Genomic DNA, 18,867 nt, shown 5'->3' with positions numbered 1-18,867 from the left:
CATCGATCTGATGTCGGGTCGGTGGAGAATGTTATGACACGTGTATGTTCGTTAGTATAAAAGGTATACATGTTTAGTTTTTTGACGGCAGGAGCGCCGGTGTCCCTAAAGTATGACAGAGGGTATCCGCATACAATATATGATAGTTCGAAAGTATATTTGTCCTTTTTCCTATAAATTTATATACACGTGTTGACGGCTTTTGGAACAAATTGAAGGTTTAACCTACTCATTAAGGATAGCAAATTACTAGAGAATGTCTTGGAATCTTAGTCCTAAGTGGACAATTTTTAATTCACACGTAATCATAAAACATGCACAAGAAGAAAATTAATACGTAATCAAATTTCCTATTTAAATATGAGCTAATTTGTCATTTTTTCAAATTCAGATTTCAACAAATTTTTTTTTAGCTCATGGCAAGAATTTTATATTTTTCCTCCATAAATGGTTCATCATTATCATTTTACAGACCAATAGAAGCTAAAATGGGCCAAAATCAATCTTATTGGGCCTCAATTGAATCTGATATTGAAGCCCATCTTAAGAAGGCTATCTCAATTAGGGCTCCTGAATCTGTGTTCGAGCCCATGCATTACTTGACTTTTACTACACCCAAATCCACAGCACCAGCCTTGTGCGTCGCAGCGTGCGAGCTGGTGGGTGGTGACCGAGACCGAGCCATGGCTGCAGCATCGGCAATACATCTCATGCATGTCGCTACTTACACCCACCAGCACATGACAATGGCCCGAACAGAGCCCGGGCCCGTAATTGAGCATAAGTTCGGGCCAGATGGGATTCTAGTTGAATCACAAGCTAAAGGTTTGGGCCCGGCCCGTAATATAAGGGACATTGAGCCGGAACACAAGTTTGGCCCGAATATCGAGCTCCTCACCGGTGATGGGATCATGCCTTTTGCTATTGAATTGATAGTTAAAGCCATGAGCCCGGCTCGAAAGAACTCAGACAAGATCGTGAGTGTTATTATTGAAGTAACACGTGCCTTTGGGTCTCAAGGACAGCTAGAAGGCCAATATCGCGAGCTAGAATGGGCCCAATCAGGCAACGAAGACGAGGAAACATTCGAATACGTGTGCAAGAAGAAAGAAGGGGAAATTCATGCATGTGGAGCTACTTGTGGTGCAATTTTAGGTGATGGAAATGATGAAGAAATAGAAAGGTTGAGGAATTATGGGCTTTATGTTGGAATAATACAAGGGATAATAAATGGAAGAAATTACAACAAAAAAATGGAGAAAAGGGTGAATGAACTTAGAATATTGGCCATGAAGGAATTGAATACAAGTTTCAAAGGGAAGAAATTAATGAAGCAAATTGCTAGTCTTGTTGAAGAGTCTTAATCATAATGTGATCTTGTTTAGATTTTGAATAACATGTTTAATTTTTACCTATTAAAAAATAATATAAAGAAAAAATTTGATCGTGCCTTTTTTATTAATTCAATTTATATAGTGTGATTTTAATTTAGCTTATTATCCTATGCTCACGTTTTATATATACCAAAAATTAAAATGGTGGGGTTCTAATGTCATGATCATATTTAATTATTAGGGAGTAATAAAACATAAAATAATAAAATGGTTAACTTATAGCCTAACTTCAGGAAATCAGATCTTGTCGACTATATATACTATAAAGAATATAAATATTTTGATTTTGAATTCTTCTTAAAATCAATCAAAATAAGCAACTGTTGCCCCCCCCCCCCCCATTTAGCACGAGGCAATAGTTTTACTCTTTTCGTTCGGTATTATTTGTCATAATTTCTATTTTTAGAGTTAAATTATAAAAATTTTGACTAATATTTTAACATACATTTTTTTTATCATATTATTATACAAAAAAATTATAATTTATAATACTTTTCATATAGTTTTAGAATATCTAATTTTTTTGTTTAAAATATCAAATTAATGTGATCTAATTTACCTTTAAAAATTAATCAAATTAACTTTCAATTAGCGCAATATAGCAAATAATTTAGGACGAAGGAAGTAAATTGTAATCATTTTAATTTGTAGTTAATATACAATATTTATTCTATATAATTTTAATATATTTTTAATTGAATATTTTATTTGTCATCAACTCATCATTCACTACATGTTTTGTATTATTTTCTTTTAAAGAAATACTTTTTATATATATATCTTGTTATGACTAAAATAATATTTAAAGCACAAGTTAAAATTATATGTTTGTCGACAATAACTTTTCAGACATGTGTATATTCTGACTTCTTTGACTTCTCCAGATACGACTTTGTGAAGTTATATTGAACATATTATTGTTGTTATAATGTATATTTTTCACAAGGCTCAAGCTACTTAAATAATATTGAATTTACAATTTAGACGTTGTTAATTCTAATTAAACATATTAATTCAATTACTAATCAAATTCTATTATTGATGTCTTACGATCATCAACCAATCACCACATCATCTACACGATTATAATACAACAACAACAATAATAACTATATCTCATAAATAAATCAGAATCGACTATATAAATCTTTCACTATCGATTCATTTGACCTAATGCTATTCAAGGAACCCTGTTTTACTTAATATTGCATTTCTCACCCTACTCAAATCTCTCCCTTTTAGTGTTCTTCCAACACCTTCACACACTGAAAAAGAAGATATTTTACTTCTTTCAAGTTTTTTAGCAATCCATTCATGTGGAGGCATCATTTCTCCTTCATCGTCGTCGTCGTCGTCATCATCGTCCTCTTCATCAAATTTCGAACTATTTTTTGTCAAATTATGTCCTCCGCCATCGTAATTATCATCATCATAATCAAAATCATCACGACGTGACAAGTTTTTATTGAAATTTGTTCCATAAATTTTTGACCAATCAGGTATGTTTACTGGAGCTGAATGTTGAATTATTTTAGGTTCCTGAATTGAACTCTTGCTCGATCTCTGAATCATTTTGGCTGCGGTGGGAAGCCTCCTAGGACTAAAAATTGGTGACGACGACTCTTTGTTTCTGTTGAAATTTGAACTAAATTCGCGTCTTTCGTTAATGAAATTTCCCCAAATTTCTTCTTCTTGAAATTCTTCATTCCTCATTGATGTCCATCCACTACTACCTTGACTATACAAATTGTACCTCCCTTCAGATGACGATGACATCTTCTGCGAAATAAAAAATAAAATTAATCGAAAAATTTATAAGTTTGTGATTTTATATAAAGAATTATGTTCACTCATTTCTCCGGTTTTATTAGAATTTTTCCCTTCAATAGAGAAATAAACATAAAAATTAGAAATTTTAGAAAAAATTCAAACCCATAAAATTAATTATTTGATATTAAGAAACCTAACTCTCTTAGTGGAACGACAACCAACTCACTAAGAACGACAACCAACTCTAGATTTGGTGCTTCTTGCTATAGCCAGATGCGAGGGAAAGGTCGTTTATATCAATACTGACAAAATTCTTTTAGCGGGTAATGAAATTATACGTTAACTTTCCACAAAAAATACCTATATGCATCAAAAACTTCAAGTTCCTCGAGGTAAGAACATTTAAAAAGATAAATTTTAACATATGATATTATTATCTCATTCTAAAATAAAATAAAATATCTTTATTGAATAGCGATACTTTAAGCTTCAACAACTAGCAAATAACATTGACTAAAATTTGCAAAATGTACCTCTCTTTATAATTGAAACTTGCAACAAATAACTTTCTTCAAGATCTAGAAAATTTTATCTGCAAAACACAAATTAAAGAGAAATAATTAAAACAAAAGAAAACCAATAATAATATCATTTAGAGAAATTAAAACACGCAAAGAAAAATATTATTTTTTTTACCTTAAGAAATCCTATGAATTGGTGTTTGTTGAAGAGAGAAAAAAGAGTCATAGAGAAGAGGGGAAACAGTGAGCAATCAAATGAGAGAGATAAAGATCTTATAAACTTTGGTCTAAAAGAAATTTCATAAATAATTGACCTATGTCTATTTTATTATTTTGTCTTTTAACAAATATTGCTTGACTTCTATTATTAAGGGAATGTGAAAATTCATTTTACAAACTATTTAAGAGTAGCTTTCAAATTTTTTATTATACAAAATGAAATTTGATGAAGTTTTAAAAATTCTATATTCAAATATTTTAGATCAGTATTTTGAGCTTTCAATTGACAATATTTTCTGTACGAAAAAAAATACAATTTATGGTCAAACGGAATCAAAGAATATTTTTAAAGTCTAGACGAAATTTGAATTCCAGTTACTATTTGGGAATTTGATAAAACTCAGTGATTTTAAAAATTTATCTAATTGAAAGATTTTATTTGCTAACAAAATTCATTATATATATGTAAATTTATAAGTTGTCATCTTTTAAAATTAAAATTCGGAATTTACAAATAAAAGTGATTACTTAGTTATTTTTACAATAAAGTATCAACAAGTAAATTGCTAGTACATGTTTGCTTTATAATAAGCCTCAAATCACATGAAAATTAGCTATTTAATTATTTGTCCCCTTTTCCTATCTATTTCCTTAAAATTAGCTACTTCTTACAAGAAAAATTCTACCCTTAAAAAAGTTTATTATTTTATAAGAAAAAAAAATAAAAGAGCCTATAAGCACCTACACTAGTGCTCACCTTAATTAGTGCAGTGCACGTGTAATTTTTTTTAAAACATAATTTAAATTATCATGATTAAGCTAAACCTTGTTTTTTTCACACATAACCCTCCTTGTTAACAAAAAGTTAATGACATAAGGAGTGTATTAATTAAGTTAATTAAGGTGATTTCCATGAAAGCTCAGGTGATAATGATGTCGCCTTAGTTGGAGATAATCAAATTAACTTTATTATTTGTGTCTAGGTGTCTACCACTTTAATTTTTTTAATTAAAAAGAAAAAGTGACACACTGATTGATGTTTAATTTAAATCGAAGCTTGATGTTAAATTTTGAAGTTAAAAATTTAAATTTTTGAAATTGTGATATTTTAGAATCTATTTGAAGCTTTTTAAATATTTTTTTGAGTGCAAATTTTGAAAATTGATTTTAGCTTATTTTTGAAAACTTAAAAGTAATTGAATATTAAATTTGCATGGCCAAGTAAATGTTAAAAAATAAATTTAATGACTTAATTATGCAAATCAGCAAGTTAATTAATACTCTCTTTGTCCATTTTAATTTTTAATTATTCTTTTAGCTCAAAAATTTTACTCTTTTCGTCCGATATTGTTTGTCATAATTTCTATTTTTAGAGTTAAACTATATAAATTTTGACTAGTATTTTAAGATATATTTTTTCATCATATTAATATTCAAAAAATTACAATTTATAGTATTTTTCATATATTTTTAGAATATCTAAAATTTTTGTTTAAAATATCAAATTAATGTGATCTAATTTAACTTTGAAAATTAATCAAATTAACTTTTAAAAAATATAACATAACAAAAAAAATTCCAAACGGAGAGAGTATTCATTTGATTAGAAATTAATTTCTATGCACTGAAATGTATATTATTATTATTTTTACACCGCCAATCAAGATGAACTATAAGTGAGATATAACTTTTAATTGTGTATCTAATTGAGTACTAATATTTACGGAAAGTAAAGTAAATGATATGTGAAATTTCGTTACTTTCTCCGTCTCATATTTTTTATACGTTTATTAAAAAATCATAAATAAGAAAATCATTTTATTGATTCACTTCTTAAAAAATTTCTTGATTATTTTATAAATAAATATGAACACTTTATAAGAAAATTAATTACAAAAATAACATAGGAATAATTCAATTAATGATATCTTCATTCAGTAAGATAGATACTTAATATGAGACAATTTGATTAATATGAGTCGATGGAAGTAACACATGACTACAAAAATCAATTACACTATCAAGGTAGATAACAAGTTAAATTCCATATTAAATGTTATCTTATAAATTATAATACTAACTAATTAGTATTTAACTAGTTGCCATTAAACATGCAAAAATAATTAAACTTAGTTACAATCGTCAAACAAAAAGATAAAAGAGACGTGCATATTTTTGCCTAGTAAAAAGAAGACGAAATTAAAGTTAAAGCATGTGTTCAACATGATGACACAAAGTCAAAAACAATATTAATTTGTAAATTGAGAAAAACAAATAAATGAAAATGACATACATGAATTTAACCATTGAGAGCCAAAGAAGATTAAATAGAGCAAACAAAGAGTAGCCATCATTCAATGTATCTGTTTTATTGTGGAAACAAATATTTATTTTACATTTTTCACGTTTTGTTGGTTAAAATATTTTTAAAATATAATTTCTTTTTACAAAAATAAAAAAAAAATTCATATTAATTATGCCATTCGCTCCACGAATTTTTAACTCCATTACTGCTCCTTTTCTTCGATGGAGTCAAAAATTTTATTAACACTTAACATGATGGTATATATATATAAAATACATAAAAAATAATTAAAGAGATTCAACATTTATTATTATTATTATTATTATATATTCATAAGAAAAATAAATAATTTTAACTTTATATATATATTATAATTTTTCGCTAAATAAGATTCATTCTTGTTACTTCTATCTTTTCATAGGTTTATCTAAATTTATCTATCAAATGCACACGCCCCACAAAAGAAAAAGTAGAAAACACCATTTTTATAGTAAAAATTTTTCATGAATATTCTTAGTACTTTTATTTCAAATTATTTATTTGATTTTATTTAAGCTTTCAAATTGAAATAAAGTAATATTATTTCAAAATATTTTTAAAATTAGGATTTATTAAATTTAGTTTCACAAGTTGGTACTATTGTAAAGATTGAAGTAGCTATTGAATCAATATAATTTTTAATTTTTAATTTTTAATTTTTAATTTTTTGAAGTAGCTAGATTCCTTTTCTCCACTATCTCTCTGTTTTTTCAGTATTATTAATTTATTTAATTTGCTTGACGTACACTTTTTCTTTCTTTTTTATGGGATTAAAATAAAATTGGCGGCTGTCAAACAGATCTGCGGCCGCCACTCTGGCCAACATCATGCTACTTTCACGCATTTCTATAATTCCTCATTTATTCATCTTATTATAATTAATTATTTTTTAAAAATCTTATTTGGATAGTTTTGTAAAATTATTTTTAATACATATAACTAACGAAGATATGATTATTATTATTAATTAAATCAGTTAAAATTTAAAATTTCATTCGATCCGCACCCCTTTAGGTTCTAAATCATCTCAATTCTTTAATTCTATTTTTTCATTCATTTTTATTCTTCAACAATAATATTTTATTGATGATGTTAATTAAGTATTTTTAATTTGATTGATTTAGGCAAACAATTTAACTAGTTTAGAATCGGTTTACGTACCTTTACTTTAGTTTTAAAATTATCTTCTTGCCACATACACTTAATTAAAAACATGCACATGAAAATTGGTGTAATTTATTTAAGATATATTGTATGATTCACGTGAATATGAGATACACACTCTTCTCTCGCTCATACTGATCCAACTCTCACTCGTCTCTCCCTTGCTCACCTCTCTCCGTATATATATGTGTGTGTGTGTGTATATATGTGTGTGTGTGTTTCTATTTCAGAATGCATTTGCTATCAACGATATTATTATTAATATATACATGTTCACTCTCTGACTCACCTCTCTCCCTGTATATCTTTATTTCGCAATCTATTTATCGTCAAAGATATATGTATCTAGTATCGATGGATACACATTTACTCTTTCGCTCGCCTCTTTTCCTCTCTCGCTCAATTCTATCCTTATGTATTTGTATTTCAATACATTCTTAGTTTAATCTAACTTAAAATAATGCGGAGAAATGATGTATCTTACTTGAAATTTGGTATACTAACCCAAGCTATAAAGTGAATTATTATTCATATTAGTGTAATTAGGCATTTTTTACCCAAGTTAACTAGACAAAAGAAGAAAGAAAATAACATGGGCCAGTTGATCTATTTTGGCCCAAGTGTTCCAAGGCCCAATTTGTAAAGAGCCCAAGTTTCCATCGCCCAACAGGCCCACCAACTTCGGGTTAACAGCCCAAAGTCAAAGATGTCGGAAAATCGAAATGTACACCATAGTCGTCTTCTCCGTGAAAATCAAAGCTAAATTTTACAGTAAAATTGGAGAAAATACTGACTGAGATTTTGAAGAATGTCGAAATTGTGGGCGAGGTTTTCAGGTTTATTCAGCAGCAAGAATTTTGTAGGGATTGATAAAGTAGGCAATCGCTATTTTAAAAATATTGAGGAGCTTGATGGTGTCAGTAAGTGGGTTTTCGTTTCTTTACTTTCAATTAATACTAATTTGATTTTTGTAGTTTAATTTATTGTTTGATCGAACAATGGTGATGATTTTAGTGCATTTTGTTTTATAGCTTTTGTTTTGGCTAATATTGGTAGTTAATTGTTATGATCATTTGGATTTTTGTAACTTGAGAACTTGAAGTGAAAGAAATGAGGTGATTTTGCCAAAAAAAAAGAAAAAAAAACGGACAGTTTGATGCACAAATCATTACAATCAGCAGTGGGCGGTCGTTGAAAATTGGGACTTTGGATGGTGGGGTGCATATTGAATGCCTAGGAGTGTTAAGCTTAACTTTTTGCATGTTGTTTAGGTTATTCAGAATTTATATAGGTATATAAACACAGAAAATCTATCCTATATGTACAATGTAAGTTTTTGCCGAGGGGGTTTGGCTGAATACCCTCGTGTCCCCCTAGATTTGCTCGCTTCAGGCTAGTGGTTCGTATAGGTCACACAAAGATAACTTAACAAAATGAGGTGATCAGGAACATTTGGAAATTGGACAAAAGAATTACTTACCTAGGACTGGTATAACTCTTCCCAGATATTCAGGCGTTCAAGAAGTTCATTTTTATTTGGGGTAGGGGAAGTGAAAATGAGAGAGGGTGAAAGTTCAGGTAGGTCGCCAACCAACTGACCTACTAAGATTTCTCCGTTCAAGAGTTGTATGTAGGACAGCCTTGTTTTTTATTATGTTATCTACTAAAGAACTTTATGTGATAGTTCTATATTTTATTAGTGAAGGAAAAGAGATGGGTGACATTTAAAGGAGAGGAAGATCCAACCTCCATTCCAGGTATGTCTTATTAGGAGAAATACTATCCAGCTCTATATCTTGTTTCAAGTCTAAGTAGCATCCCCTTCTCTATCATGTTAATATGTCATGAAGAAAAACAATCGGCTGCTATTATTAACTTTTCAAGTTACACTATTACGTCTTTTATTGCCATTAAGTAGTTACTACTTACAATTGATTGACGTAGTTGAATGGATATGTTGGTTGAATGGACAGCGGAAGAATGCTCCAACTCCAGAGGTAAAATTTGACCTTTCATGTTACAATTCTATGCTCATAATTCATTGACCATCCTTAACCAGCACTGTCTTTTCTTTGTATGAACTGTTCTTATTCAAGAATAGCACTGTTATCCCTTTATCAGCATGGTTAAAATTATAGAATACGTTTTAATAAACCGAATAGTTTAGCTCTTCTTTTCATATATGGAATGAAAACATGAAAATCATGTTGTTGTATAAATGATATGCAACATCAATGTGATGCTCTGATATTTGAGTATAGGAAAATTAATTGCTTTTGCTGCAATCCATATCTCTTGCACTGTCTGCTACTACAATGAATTCTTAGATATTTAATCACTTGATATTCTCTTTTTATTTTGATTTTGATAGGCAAATAATTCATTAAAAATTGGAGGGGTATGTACCGATATGCATTTAACTAGAGTCTGGTTTTAAAAATAAGCCAGCAAAAGTCCCATAAACCCCTGTTGCTTCTTTTGTCATTAATTTCAGCTCTAGGCTTTCAATTTTCATTGTGGTTGTGTTTTTATTTTAACATCTTATGGTACTTGAAACACTAAGCGGGTTTTCCTTCTCGTCGTTCTTGTTTGTTGTGCCATTCCATTTATGCCTTTTTGGCCATGACCAATTAATTGAACATAGGTCCTCATGTATAAGGTGCAATCTAGTTGAGGTGCTTCTACCATTACATCCGCTGTAAAAAAAAGAGAAGATAATGATTGCAAAGCTTGTCAAATTATTTGCTTTCAACCAAGTGCTGGAACTTATGTGATTAAATTAGGTCACAAATTGTCACTTTTAGCTTATGTTTTTCAGATATGCATCCTTTCAAATGTAAGTATGTACTGAACTGTATTTAATTTAGCTCAAGTTACTTCCCGAACTGTATTTTGATGGTTGTCTATTTTCTCTACCAGGAAATGGCTGAGTTGGAGGCCAGAAGGGAATTTGTTAAGCTTAATATTGCTCGTAAGTTTTCCAATTTCATGTCTCTCTTTTGGTCATGGATTTATTATAACCACTCTTGAAAAAACTGCTCTAATGTCTTACTCCTAACATCGAGGATATTTAAGTTTATAATAGATGATAGAAAGAAGCTCATCATTCAACTTTTAGATGGTTGTACTTTCAAAGTAAGTTTAGGTACTTAAACTACAGGATGACCTAGATTTATTTTTCTTTCCTACTTCATAATTTTAGTTGCTTATGATTTATGAGTTTACTTTTGCTGTTAGTCTGGTTTGAGATTTTCCTAACTTACATGCTTACTTGAGACACACTTCGGTGGTCATTTGATTGGCTGTCAGTAGGAAAATAACCTTTCTGAGAATGTATTATCTTTTTGTTGCTTTAGGTCTCAAGAAGGAAGAGGAGGAAAGAATGGCCAAAGAAGGCAAGAGGAAAGCCACAAACATTGGTAAGTTGCTTACTTAAGTTCTACAGACTCTGAAAGGGGAAGCAAATTGCTACTTGAACTGCATGACATTCATTCCTCTTCACCTTGTCCGATCCCCAGGTAAAGCTGATGGTCCAGATTTAAAAAGTTTCGTTCAACAATTTCCGGATGCTTCAAAAGGTATCACCCTATCCTACAAAAGTACCCATGTCCAAATGTCCATTCTTTAAGGTAGGGCCTGCTTGGTTTTGCAATCAATTTTTTTTTTCGTTTAGAAAACAAAAAAAAATGGTTGCAAAACCATTCTTCCTCTTCCGTTTTTGATGCATAAGATGTTCTCAGGAAACAGCGAATTGTGAAAGAAAGATAGTGGGTTGTGTAAGCTTCCTTTTTTGCAAATTGCACTTCCTCCAATGGTCTTCACTCTGTTAAAACCTTATGAACCTTTAATGTGGTGTGTGTGAGTTTGGTAACTCAGAGTAAATTATGGGGCTAATGAAGAGGAATTTCTTTTGTCGTGTAGCATGTTAGAGGGTGTTTTGCTTTGCCAACAAGATGCGCCTGTGTAATACCACAATGCGGATAGGATAGTACGTTCAAAATATAATATGGAATACTGTAGTGCCTGATTGATTCATTATACTGAATACCTATTTATTCCACATAAATGGTAAATATTATTTATTCTCTATTCATATGATAAACTTGGTGCTTAACTGGGCAACTAAATCCTAACTTGAATGATATAGATGTAAATGTCCATTTGTTTCCCTTTTTGCAAAATCAGTCATGTACAGTAAACAGTGTAATGAGTCTATTGATGCAGCTAATGCCTAATAATTACCATGATTCCAAATACAGTGTTTTTATCAGCAAACCGAATAGTTTTCGCTTGCCCCCCTTTTTTGCTTGGAGCTAAGCAGCAGTTGTTGTGAATTTTGATACATTATGGTCTGATGTTAATCCATATAACGATACATCTTTTTGTTCTGCGACAGTTCTCCATTCCCCGTTTTTATTATTCTCTTCAGCTAATGTATGCCAATTGTTTCTGGACTTTGTTTTGATTGCATCTTTGTTTCTGAAGGTGATACAAAGGCAGAAGCCTCTGATACACAGCATGAAAAAAGGTGAGTCAAAGCAAATATACTTTTTCCAGTGTGGATTGCTTTAAGAGGTTTTCACAATTGTAATCATTAATGACAAAAAAGAAAAAGTAAAGAAGTGAAAAGGAAAGTGGAGGATGAGAAATAATTTTCAGATAATTTTTCTTGCAGCCGATGAATTTGACATTGTTATTGTGTTCTCCCTCTTATAGAACTTGCATATTGTGTAATATAGACATGCCATACCAAAAGTTACTGAAGCAGCAATGTGCTTATCATGTCAGACAACAAACACAAAAAGTTCTATTGTTTGTTCTCTTTGTTGTTTTTATCTACCCTTCTATTGATACACCTAACCAACACTGGACACTTTAGTTCTTTTACGATTTAAATCATTACTAGTGGAAATAAGCTTACATAGAATGAATGATAACAGGATGACTAGATATTAGACGTTCTAATGATCATCAGCAACGACTTAAATGTATCTTGTTTGTTTCAGGTCGTCAGAGCCAACTGGTACCGGTGAATCCTTTAGACCAGGAACATGGCAACCTCCTACCTGAGATCACTCAGACTCAACGGGGAACCTTTAGTTTTCTCTTGATGTTCTATTTCAAGGACATCAGATGACTGCAGAAGTTGAATACAAGGAACTAACGCCACGCAATGTGGCAGTCTCATTCTTTCTCCTCACGGATGTTTGCCCCGAATTATTGTTTCTGTCCTTCCTGTTACTTGTTTCAGGGTCATTTCATTTTTGATAGGACTACACCAACTTTCGGATGATTAATCGTCAATTGTCAAATCTGCACTATGCTCCTTTACCCTTTGATGTACTGTAAAGTTCTGCTATATTGACAATTGATAAGATCTTAACAGAAGAAAAATAACAACATACCCTGTGTAATCCCATAAATTGGGATCTCGGGAGAGTAGAGTGTATCCATATCGTAAAGAGGTTGTTTTCAATAGATAAATGTGTATTCTATATTTTGGGAGTATTATAGACAAATATCCAGTGACTTGTTTGTTTTTATTTTTCCTATATATCCTGTGAAAAGTTGAACTTCATCTTGTCCATATGACATTTTGTGATAATTGTTTCTATGTAATTTTGTAAAATGGTAGAGATAAAGTCGTGAGAAGTGGTTGAGTTTTTTACTTCCATCTAGCGTTTGGTATCCATTTTGTGGCGTGAATACTACGAGTTTGATCGTCTCCTTCTAAAATTCGAAATCGAACTCAGACTCTAATTAACGATGAAAGGGATACTTTTCATTTAACAGATTATCACAACTTTTGTTTGTTTTTACGTGCTCAAATTGGAACATTTGGGAAGATTAAATAAGTTAAAAAAACAATGAAACGTTTTAACCTGCATAGAATGTCAAATCTAATCAATCCTATTCAAATTGATAATTAACGGGAAAAAAAGTTGTCACTAATAACGACGTAAATACCGTTTAGCAGCGATAAAGTTGTCAGTAATAACGATTTTTAGTGGCGACACAAATAACTTCTGGCGGCGACTGTAACAACTTTTACTGGCAAATGAAATCACTAATAACAACTTTTAGTGGCGACATAAGTTTCACTAATAACCGCTTTTAATGGCGACTAAAATTGTCACTAATAACGACTTTAGTGGCGACGTAAATATCCTTCCGCAGCGACTATAGTTGCCACTAAAACAACTTTTAGTGGCGACATGCTTTATCAGCGACTAAAGTTGTCACTAATAACAAGGCGACATAATATCGTTTAGCGGCGGCTGAAGTTGTCACTAATAACGACTTCTAGTAGCGCCATAAATATCCTTTAGCAGCGACCGAATTTGTCACTAATAACAACAACTTTAGTGGCGACATAAATATCGTCTAGCGGCGGCTGAAAAGTATCCTTTAGCAGCGACCAAATTTGTCACTAATAACAACAACTGTAGTGGCGACATAAATATCGTTTAGCGGCGGCTGAAGTTGTCACGAAAACAACTTTAGTTGCGACATAAATATCCTTTAGCAGCGATCGAATTTGTCACTGATAACGATTGCGACAGATATATTTTTAGTGGCGACCATTGCTGCAGAGTAATAAAAAATTTTGTGGAGACCATTAACCTAATGCGGCAATAAAAGTTGTCACAGTGAACCTAACACCTGCAAGGCACAAATTGTTGTATAACGTGAACTTATCAATGAATATGAGATGATATGAATTGTAAATATTATGTTTGGTATTGTTGAGCTATATGAGTTGTGAATATTGTGTGATTGTTCTAAAACCTCTTGGTGAATATATACTCTGGAGTACCATAACTTTGATTTGGTATATGTAATTCCTTTTTCCCCTCAAAACATTTGCTATGGGAAGCCAAAAAGAACAGAAATTTATGCACTGCATATGGACAGAGAAAGCTAGAATAGCTCAATATATGAAATTTCTAATGTACATTCACGCAGGAACAACTAATAACCAAGAACAATATTCAAACTCTTTGACGGCGGCATTGCCTGAAAGAGTATATACAGAAGCATTTTGTATTGTTGACTGACAGAGATCAAAAACGGGTTTCGTATAAGTAAAACATTTATTTTCAGTTCCGGATGTTCAAGGATTTGCTTGCCAGTGAGGCAAGTGCTACTGCTTTTGCCCTACTATTCATCGTTACCCATTCCTTTTCTGCACGTCGTTGGTGTTGTCTTGCATTCTTTGCTCGCTTTGGTGCTAGTCTAGTATCTCTCTCAAGAAATGCAAGTCTAAACTTCTCCGCAATGGGCAAATCTTCTGATCTTGAAACTGATGATGGTGATGCTCTAGGTACAAATCTAGAAACTGCCCAGGTTTTGGGGTCAATATCTTCAACAATGGGATCATCTAATGAAACATCTAGTCTTGCTTCTCTAGGTATATCAAGCCCCCTGTAACCGAGTGGCGATGGCTTTGGATTTACTATGACTCGTGGGCATTCTTCAGACAGAATCTCCAGCTGGTCCTTTTCAACTTTTGGCTGCAAAAGGATTAGATATTAGTCTGAATTCATGAGACTACTCCTTACTCTTAGCCAAAGTTGCAACAAGAAAATTGCAGGTTGACTTGGACAGGGTTTGCCCCAAATCATCAAATACATGGTTAAAAAGTGAAAACTGCATTGGTATACTTTAGAACTTTGAGTTAAACAGCTCAAATCTTCATATTGATAAATAAAGTTTTTCCATCAGCATCCAACTTGATGTATTGCAAATAAATGTCTGACACTGAAACTAATACTTACATTTATAAATAGAAATGTTATTATGTGAAGTTAAACATTTAATGTGTTTTAGGAATTTACAAGAAAAACAATCTATTTGTTATTCCAGACTTCCAGTTCATAAGTCACATGCATAACTCTTAATAACAAAGATGAAGTTTTGCAAGCTTGAACAGGAAATAGAACTCATACCCATAAAAGCCAACGCAAGGATGTCGCACCATGAGCTATTTCCAAGGTATCAAGTTCCTCCCAAGAATCTCCTTCCACGTTCTCTAGTATTGGTTTCAAGAAACGGAGGCATCTACGAGCTGTGTTCTCACTCCGAGGGCAGCCTCTGCAACATTAAATTTGATTCATTTTTGTTATGTGGTTAATTTCTACGTTTTCCTTATTTGTTGAGAGTGTATATCTTTGAAATATATTTTACCCAGCAAATATATGATGAACCTAGATTTTTACAAAAGATCTCTTCCATAGAAAAAACTTCAAATGACATTTGTGTAAATAGTTGAAAGATGCAAGGTTCTTTCCTAAATATAGCTTGAGGTTGTGTGTTCTATCCCCAATAACAGCATATACTATTTTACTTTATCCACAGGAATCTTAAAAAATAGTAAACGAATGCTTACACTATATGCACACAGAAAAAACAAATGCATCAAATTTGAGTATCCTTAAGTAAGGCAAGTTCAAATATCTAAAAAATATCCAATGAATGCTAACACTACGCACATATTTGAGAAGAATCTTAATACTGAATGTACTCATTAGAAAAAAAACATTATTTAACGTGGAAAGGTTCACAGAATCTAAGCAAGTTATAAGAAACCCAAATGGTTGCATCAGTGGACTCGAGGTTAACCAGACAGTCATTTACGAAATATTAGCTTAGGCGAAGTCCAATGGACCAGATTTTTTCATTGTTACACACGATGTATTATGCTTCATGACTGAAAAAAGTGACTTGATTTAAGAAAGAAAACCTACCCCCATCTCAATATTTCCAGAGACCGGCAGTTCTGCAAGAGTTCTGATACACTGGCTGATGTGAGATTGCTGCAGCGACTGTGACAATGGATGTTCATATTTAGGTTTACATTTCAAAACCAAATTTAAGTTGAGCAGCGGAAAAAGGACTGAAATAGGTGAAAGCGTGGCCTGCACAAAGTGTGTAATGCAACTTTAAAGAAAAGTGAACCCAGAAAAGCACTTGGTATAATCTTTTTTTTTTTACACTAGTACGAGATCAAGAACCAGCTAGAGAAAGCAAGAAGAGTAGAAAATGGGAGTTAACGCCTCATAACATAATTTTTAAGCCACGCACTACTTGATTTAATTTACTAGTAGTGACGACTGCTTACTATTTGCAGAATTTTGACACAGGACAAAAAATTTAGTATGCCTTCAGTGCAAATGAGAGGTGTCATGTAGCAAGATATAGTAGGTGCACCATGCATATCCAATACGGAAGTTAAACCAGAAAATCTTGTCTGACATGCATGTTGTTTCTAAAAAGAAAGAAACCCTCGACATAGGAAATGATTAATATGCAACACCTTATATCAACTGCTTGCAGATGGTTGCATGTTTTAACCACTTGTGATAGGCCAAAATCCGAAACATCTGAACCAGACAAGTCCAGTATTTTCCAGGAGCTATCAGCCAATGCAACAATGACATCGTCATTCAATAACCTTCTCCTTCTTGCAATTGCCACAAGTGCCATCTAACAATTAAAACAGATTGTTTCAGTTACCAGAAAAATCAGAGTCAAAAGGACAAGCTAGGATGTAATCCACATTTTCCATTCATTAAATAGTTTTGCAAGATAGCATGGATTGACAGCTTTGTTTTACTTTTTATTTAACCTTCACTGCCACCACCGAAGAAAAAAATAATGTATTCTTTGATAGCCAAGAAGCAAGTCTTTAGTCAAAAGTTTGATGAAAGATTTCAAGAAAACATTCCTTCACTATTAAGTTCACCCTTAATATAGTGGTGTAATAAAATTGCAACAAACTAAACTTGCGTGACTAGGAATAGGACATCAATAGTATGCCATTTTATGGATCGAAACCCTTATTATCTTAAGGGAATTGAAGAAGAATATACATTTAATGGAAGCACAAAAGCCTCCAAAAGTTAAGAAGCAAAAGTTCTCGGGTACACGATTGCCAACTAAATCTAGCAGTATTTGCATCAATCAAAGGGTACATTTTCAGAATAACTACAACCAATAATATGTATAAAACCAGGCATACAAACTTTTACCTTCATTGTGGACGGAATAGCAGCTATCTCGGCGAGGTCTTCAATGATATCCTCAAAATGTCTACCAATAACTCCAAGACACAAGCTAACCAAGCTAAGAGGCTTTTTCTTCATATTCATAATAGCTAATACTGTAACAAAACCATCAAACTCCATTAACTCATCACAATTAAAAGCCCCACAACTACAAGAACTTCATGTGATCCACAAAACAGAACAAATGAACAAACATCTGGAGTTCTGCTCACAACAAAATCAAAACAATTTCTTGTGAACGAAACTGAACCTGTAAGGACATACGGGAAATTAGAGATTTTTAATCGCGATCCAGGCCCATTTTATACTTTGTTAAAAAGGACTAGGAGTTAGAAGAACGGTTATGACAACTATTATGTCGAAGCTTTCACTTTCAGATCCTCTCATCTCCTTTTTATGGTCTTGTATCTCATCCCTTTCTGGTTACTTCTTTCTCCGTTAATCTCTCCCTAGTTAGTTTATTATTATTTTGTTGTACGTATTCTACATTGTAACTAGTATTCAGTAAATAATATATATAAGTGGTTGTGTTGGAATCGAATTTGTTTCACAATTGCACTGAATTGATTCAAGTCTTGTTTTCTACTACTAGTGACGACACCAAACAATATTTCCCAAAAATTAACAAAATCATATTCCAAATCACACAGAATAATAGATGTAATCAATTAATACTCCGAACCCACTATTCTTTCTGTAGATAGATACCTTTCGCAGAAAATTATGCATATAAAAGGTCTACCGGAAATAGTTTCACCGGAGAAACATACCAGATGCTTGTAAAGAAGGGCTGTAAATTTTAGCTTCTGAATTAGGATTCTTGTCAAACTTGACCAGAGAATTCTATACGACAGCGATGAATTCAAGGGATTTTGCTTTGTCCATCAACTGATTGAATTCAAAGGAGAAGCTGATTCAGGTTCGACGCCGACGGGGTGAATTGGGAATTTCTTCGCCGGAGACTTGTTTCCTTTTCTTTTTTTTTTTTGGGTTTAATTTTCGACCTAATTATTGGCAACTACTATTTTATTACCGACCTTGAGTAATAAAATCTATTTTTATCTTTTTAAAAAATTTGTGTTAATATAGGAGTCGGAATAATTTAAAAATCACTTTGCATAAGGCATAATTTATAATAAGATTTTCTTTTCAAGGTTCGAAATTGAAATCTTTAATTGTAGAGGATTATACTTATTTCACATTATTAGTAATTAGTGTTTGATTAATCCTTGTTAGGGAAACTAAAGATGCGTTTGATTGGAGAATAAGTTAATCCTCAAGATTAGTTACTCAAAAAATCGTTATTTCACCTTCAATAGTGAGATAAAATACCTGAGATTAGTTATCTCTTTATCCCTCATACCAAACAAGCCTTAAGTGCGTAACTT

At 31.9% G+C, this 18,867-nt stretch overlaps 3 protein-coding genes and 1 non-coding gene across 5 annotated transcripts; 2 read left to right on the top strand and 2 right to left on the bottom strand.

Annotated features, from left to right (window-relative positions):
- The first annotated feature begins 390 nt into the window (after window positions 1-390).
- Window positions 391-1,467, top strand: LOC101266434 (heterodimeric geranylgeranyl pyrophosphate synthase small subunit, chloroplastic-like). Its single transcript, XM_010326009.4, has one exon. It carries the CDS (start codon window positions 417-419, stop codon window positions 1,362-1,364), a length of 948 nt encoding a protein of 315 aa, XP_010324311.1. The 5' UTR covers window positions 391-416; the 3' UTR covers window positions 1,365-1,467.
- A 940-nt stretch (window positions 1,468-2,407) lies between these two features.
- On the bottom strand, window positions 2,408-4,760 carry LOC101245969 (uncharacterized). Its single transcript, XR_002028103.3, has 3 exons — window positions 3,861-4,760; window positions 3,698-3,756; window positions 2,408-3,173 (listed from the first exon to the last, which is right to left on the bottom strand). It is a non-coding gene; the product is annotated as an uncharacterized protein (transcript).
- Window positions 4,761-8,125: 3,365 nt separating this feature from the next.
- LOC101246449 (uncharacterized) lies at window positions 8,126-12,988 on the top strand. Of its 2 annotated transcripts, none has more exons than XM_004244064.5 (8): window positions 8,126-8,332; window positions 9,113-9,169; window positions 9,357-9,409; window positions 10,332-10,383; window positions 10,769-10,831; window positions 10,931-10,990; window positions 11,898-11,940; window positions 12,419-12,988. In XM_004244064.5, the coding sequence occupies exons 1-8, from the start codon at window positions 8,221-8,223 to the stop codon at window positions 12,480-12,482; spliced, it is 504 nt and encodes a 167-aa protein (XP_004244112.1). In that variant the 5' UTR covers window positions 8,126-8,220; the 3' UTR covers window positions 12,483-12,988. The 2 variants fall into 2 exon arrangements, with proteins under 2 accessions (XP_004244112.1, XP_010324313.1); XM_010326011.4 differs by having other exon boundaries at window positions 8,137-8,336.
- Window positions 12,989-14,320: 1,332 nt separating this feature from the next.
- On the bottom strand, window positions 14,321-18,643 carry LOC101246735 (uncharacterized). Its single transcript, XM_004244066.5, has 6 exons — window positions 18,250-18,643; window positions 17,444-17,574; window positions 16,729-16,898; window positions 16,160-16,237; window positions 15,362-15,506; window positions 14,321-14,926 (listed from the first exon to the last, which is right to left on the bottom strand). Exons 2-6 carry the CDS (start codon window positions 17,561-17,563, stop codon window positions 14,513-14,515), a joined length of 927 nt encoding a protein of 308 aa, XP_004244114.1. The 5' UTR covers window positions 17,564-17,574; window positions 18,250-18,643; the 3' UTR covers window positions 14,321-14,512.
- Between the last annotated feature and the right edge of the window lie 224 nt (window positions 18,644-18,867).

This window comes from Solanum lycopersicum, chromosome 7, assembly GCF_036512215.1.
Source record: "Solanum lycopersicum chromosome 7, SLM_r2.1".
NCBI classification, from domain to species: domain Eukaryota; kingdom Viridiplantae; phylum Streptophyta; class Magnoliopsida; order Solanales; family Solanaceae; genus Solanum; species Solanum lycopersicum.
The sequence above is the reverse complement of the archived record's forward strand: the minus strand, read 5'-3'. Positions and strand labels throughout refer to the sequence as shown.

What these genes read in the sequence shown, in the direction of transcription:
- LOC101266434 (XM_010326009.4), top strand. Translation starts at nt 417, where the DNA reads ATGGCAAGAATTTTATATTTTTCCTCCATAAATGGTTCATCATTATCA.
- LOC101246449 (XM_004244064.5), top strand. Translation starts at nt 8,221, where the DNA reads ATGTCGAAATTGTGGGCGAGGTTTTCAGGTTTATTCAGCAGCAAGAAT. An exon ending in TGAGGAGCTTGATGGTGTCA is followed by an intron (nt 8,333 to 9,112) that starts GTAAGTGGGTTT and finishes ATATTTTATTAG; the next exon opens with TGAAGGAAAAGAGATGGGTG. An exon ending in TGTTAAGCTTAATATTGCTC is followed by an intron (nt 10,384 to 10,768) that starts GTAAGTTTTCCA and finishes TTGTTGCTTTAG; the next exon opens with GTCTCAAGAAGGAAGAGGAG.
- LOC101246735 (XM_004244066.5), bottom strand. Translation starts at nt 17,563, where the DNA reads ATGAATATGAAGAAAAAGCCTCTTAGCTTGGTTAGCTTGTGTCTTGGA. An exon ending in CTGCAAGCAGTTGATATAAG is followed by an intron (nt 16,238 to 16,728) that starts GTGTTGCATATT and finishes CCATTGTCACAG; the next exon opens with TCGCTGCAGCAATCTCACAT. An exon ending in CCTTGCGTTGGCTTTTATGG is followed by an intron (nt 14,927 to 15,361) that starts GTATGAGTTCTA and finishes ATCCTTTTGCAG; the next exon opens with CCAAAAGTTGAAAAGGACCA.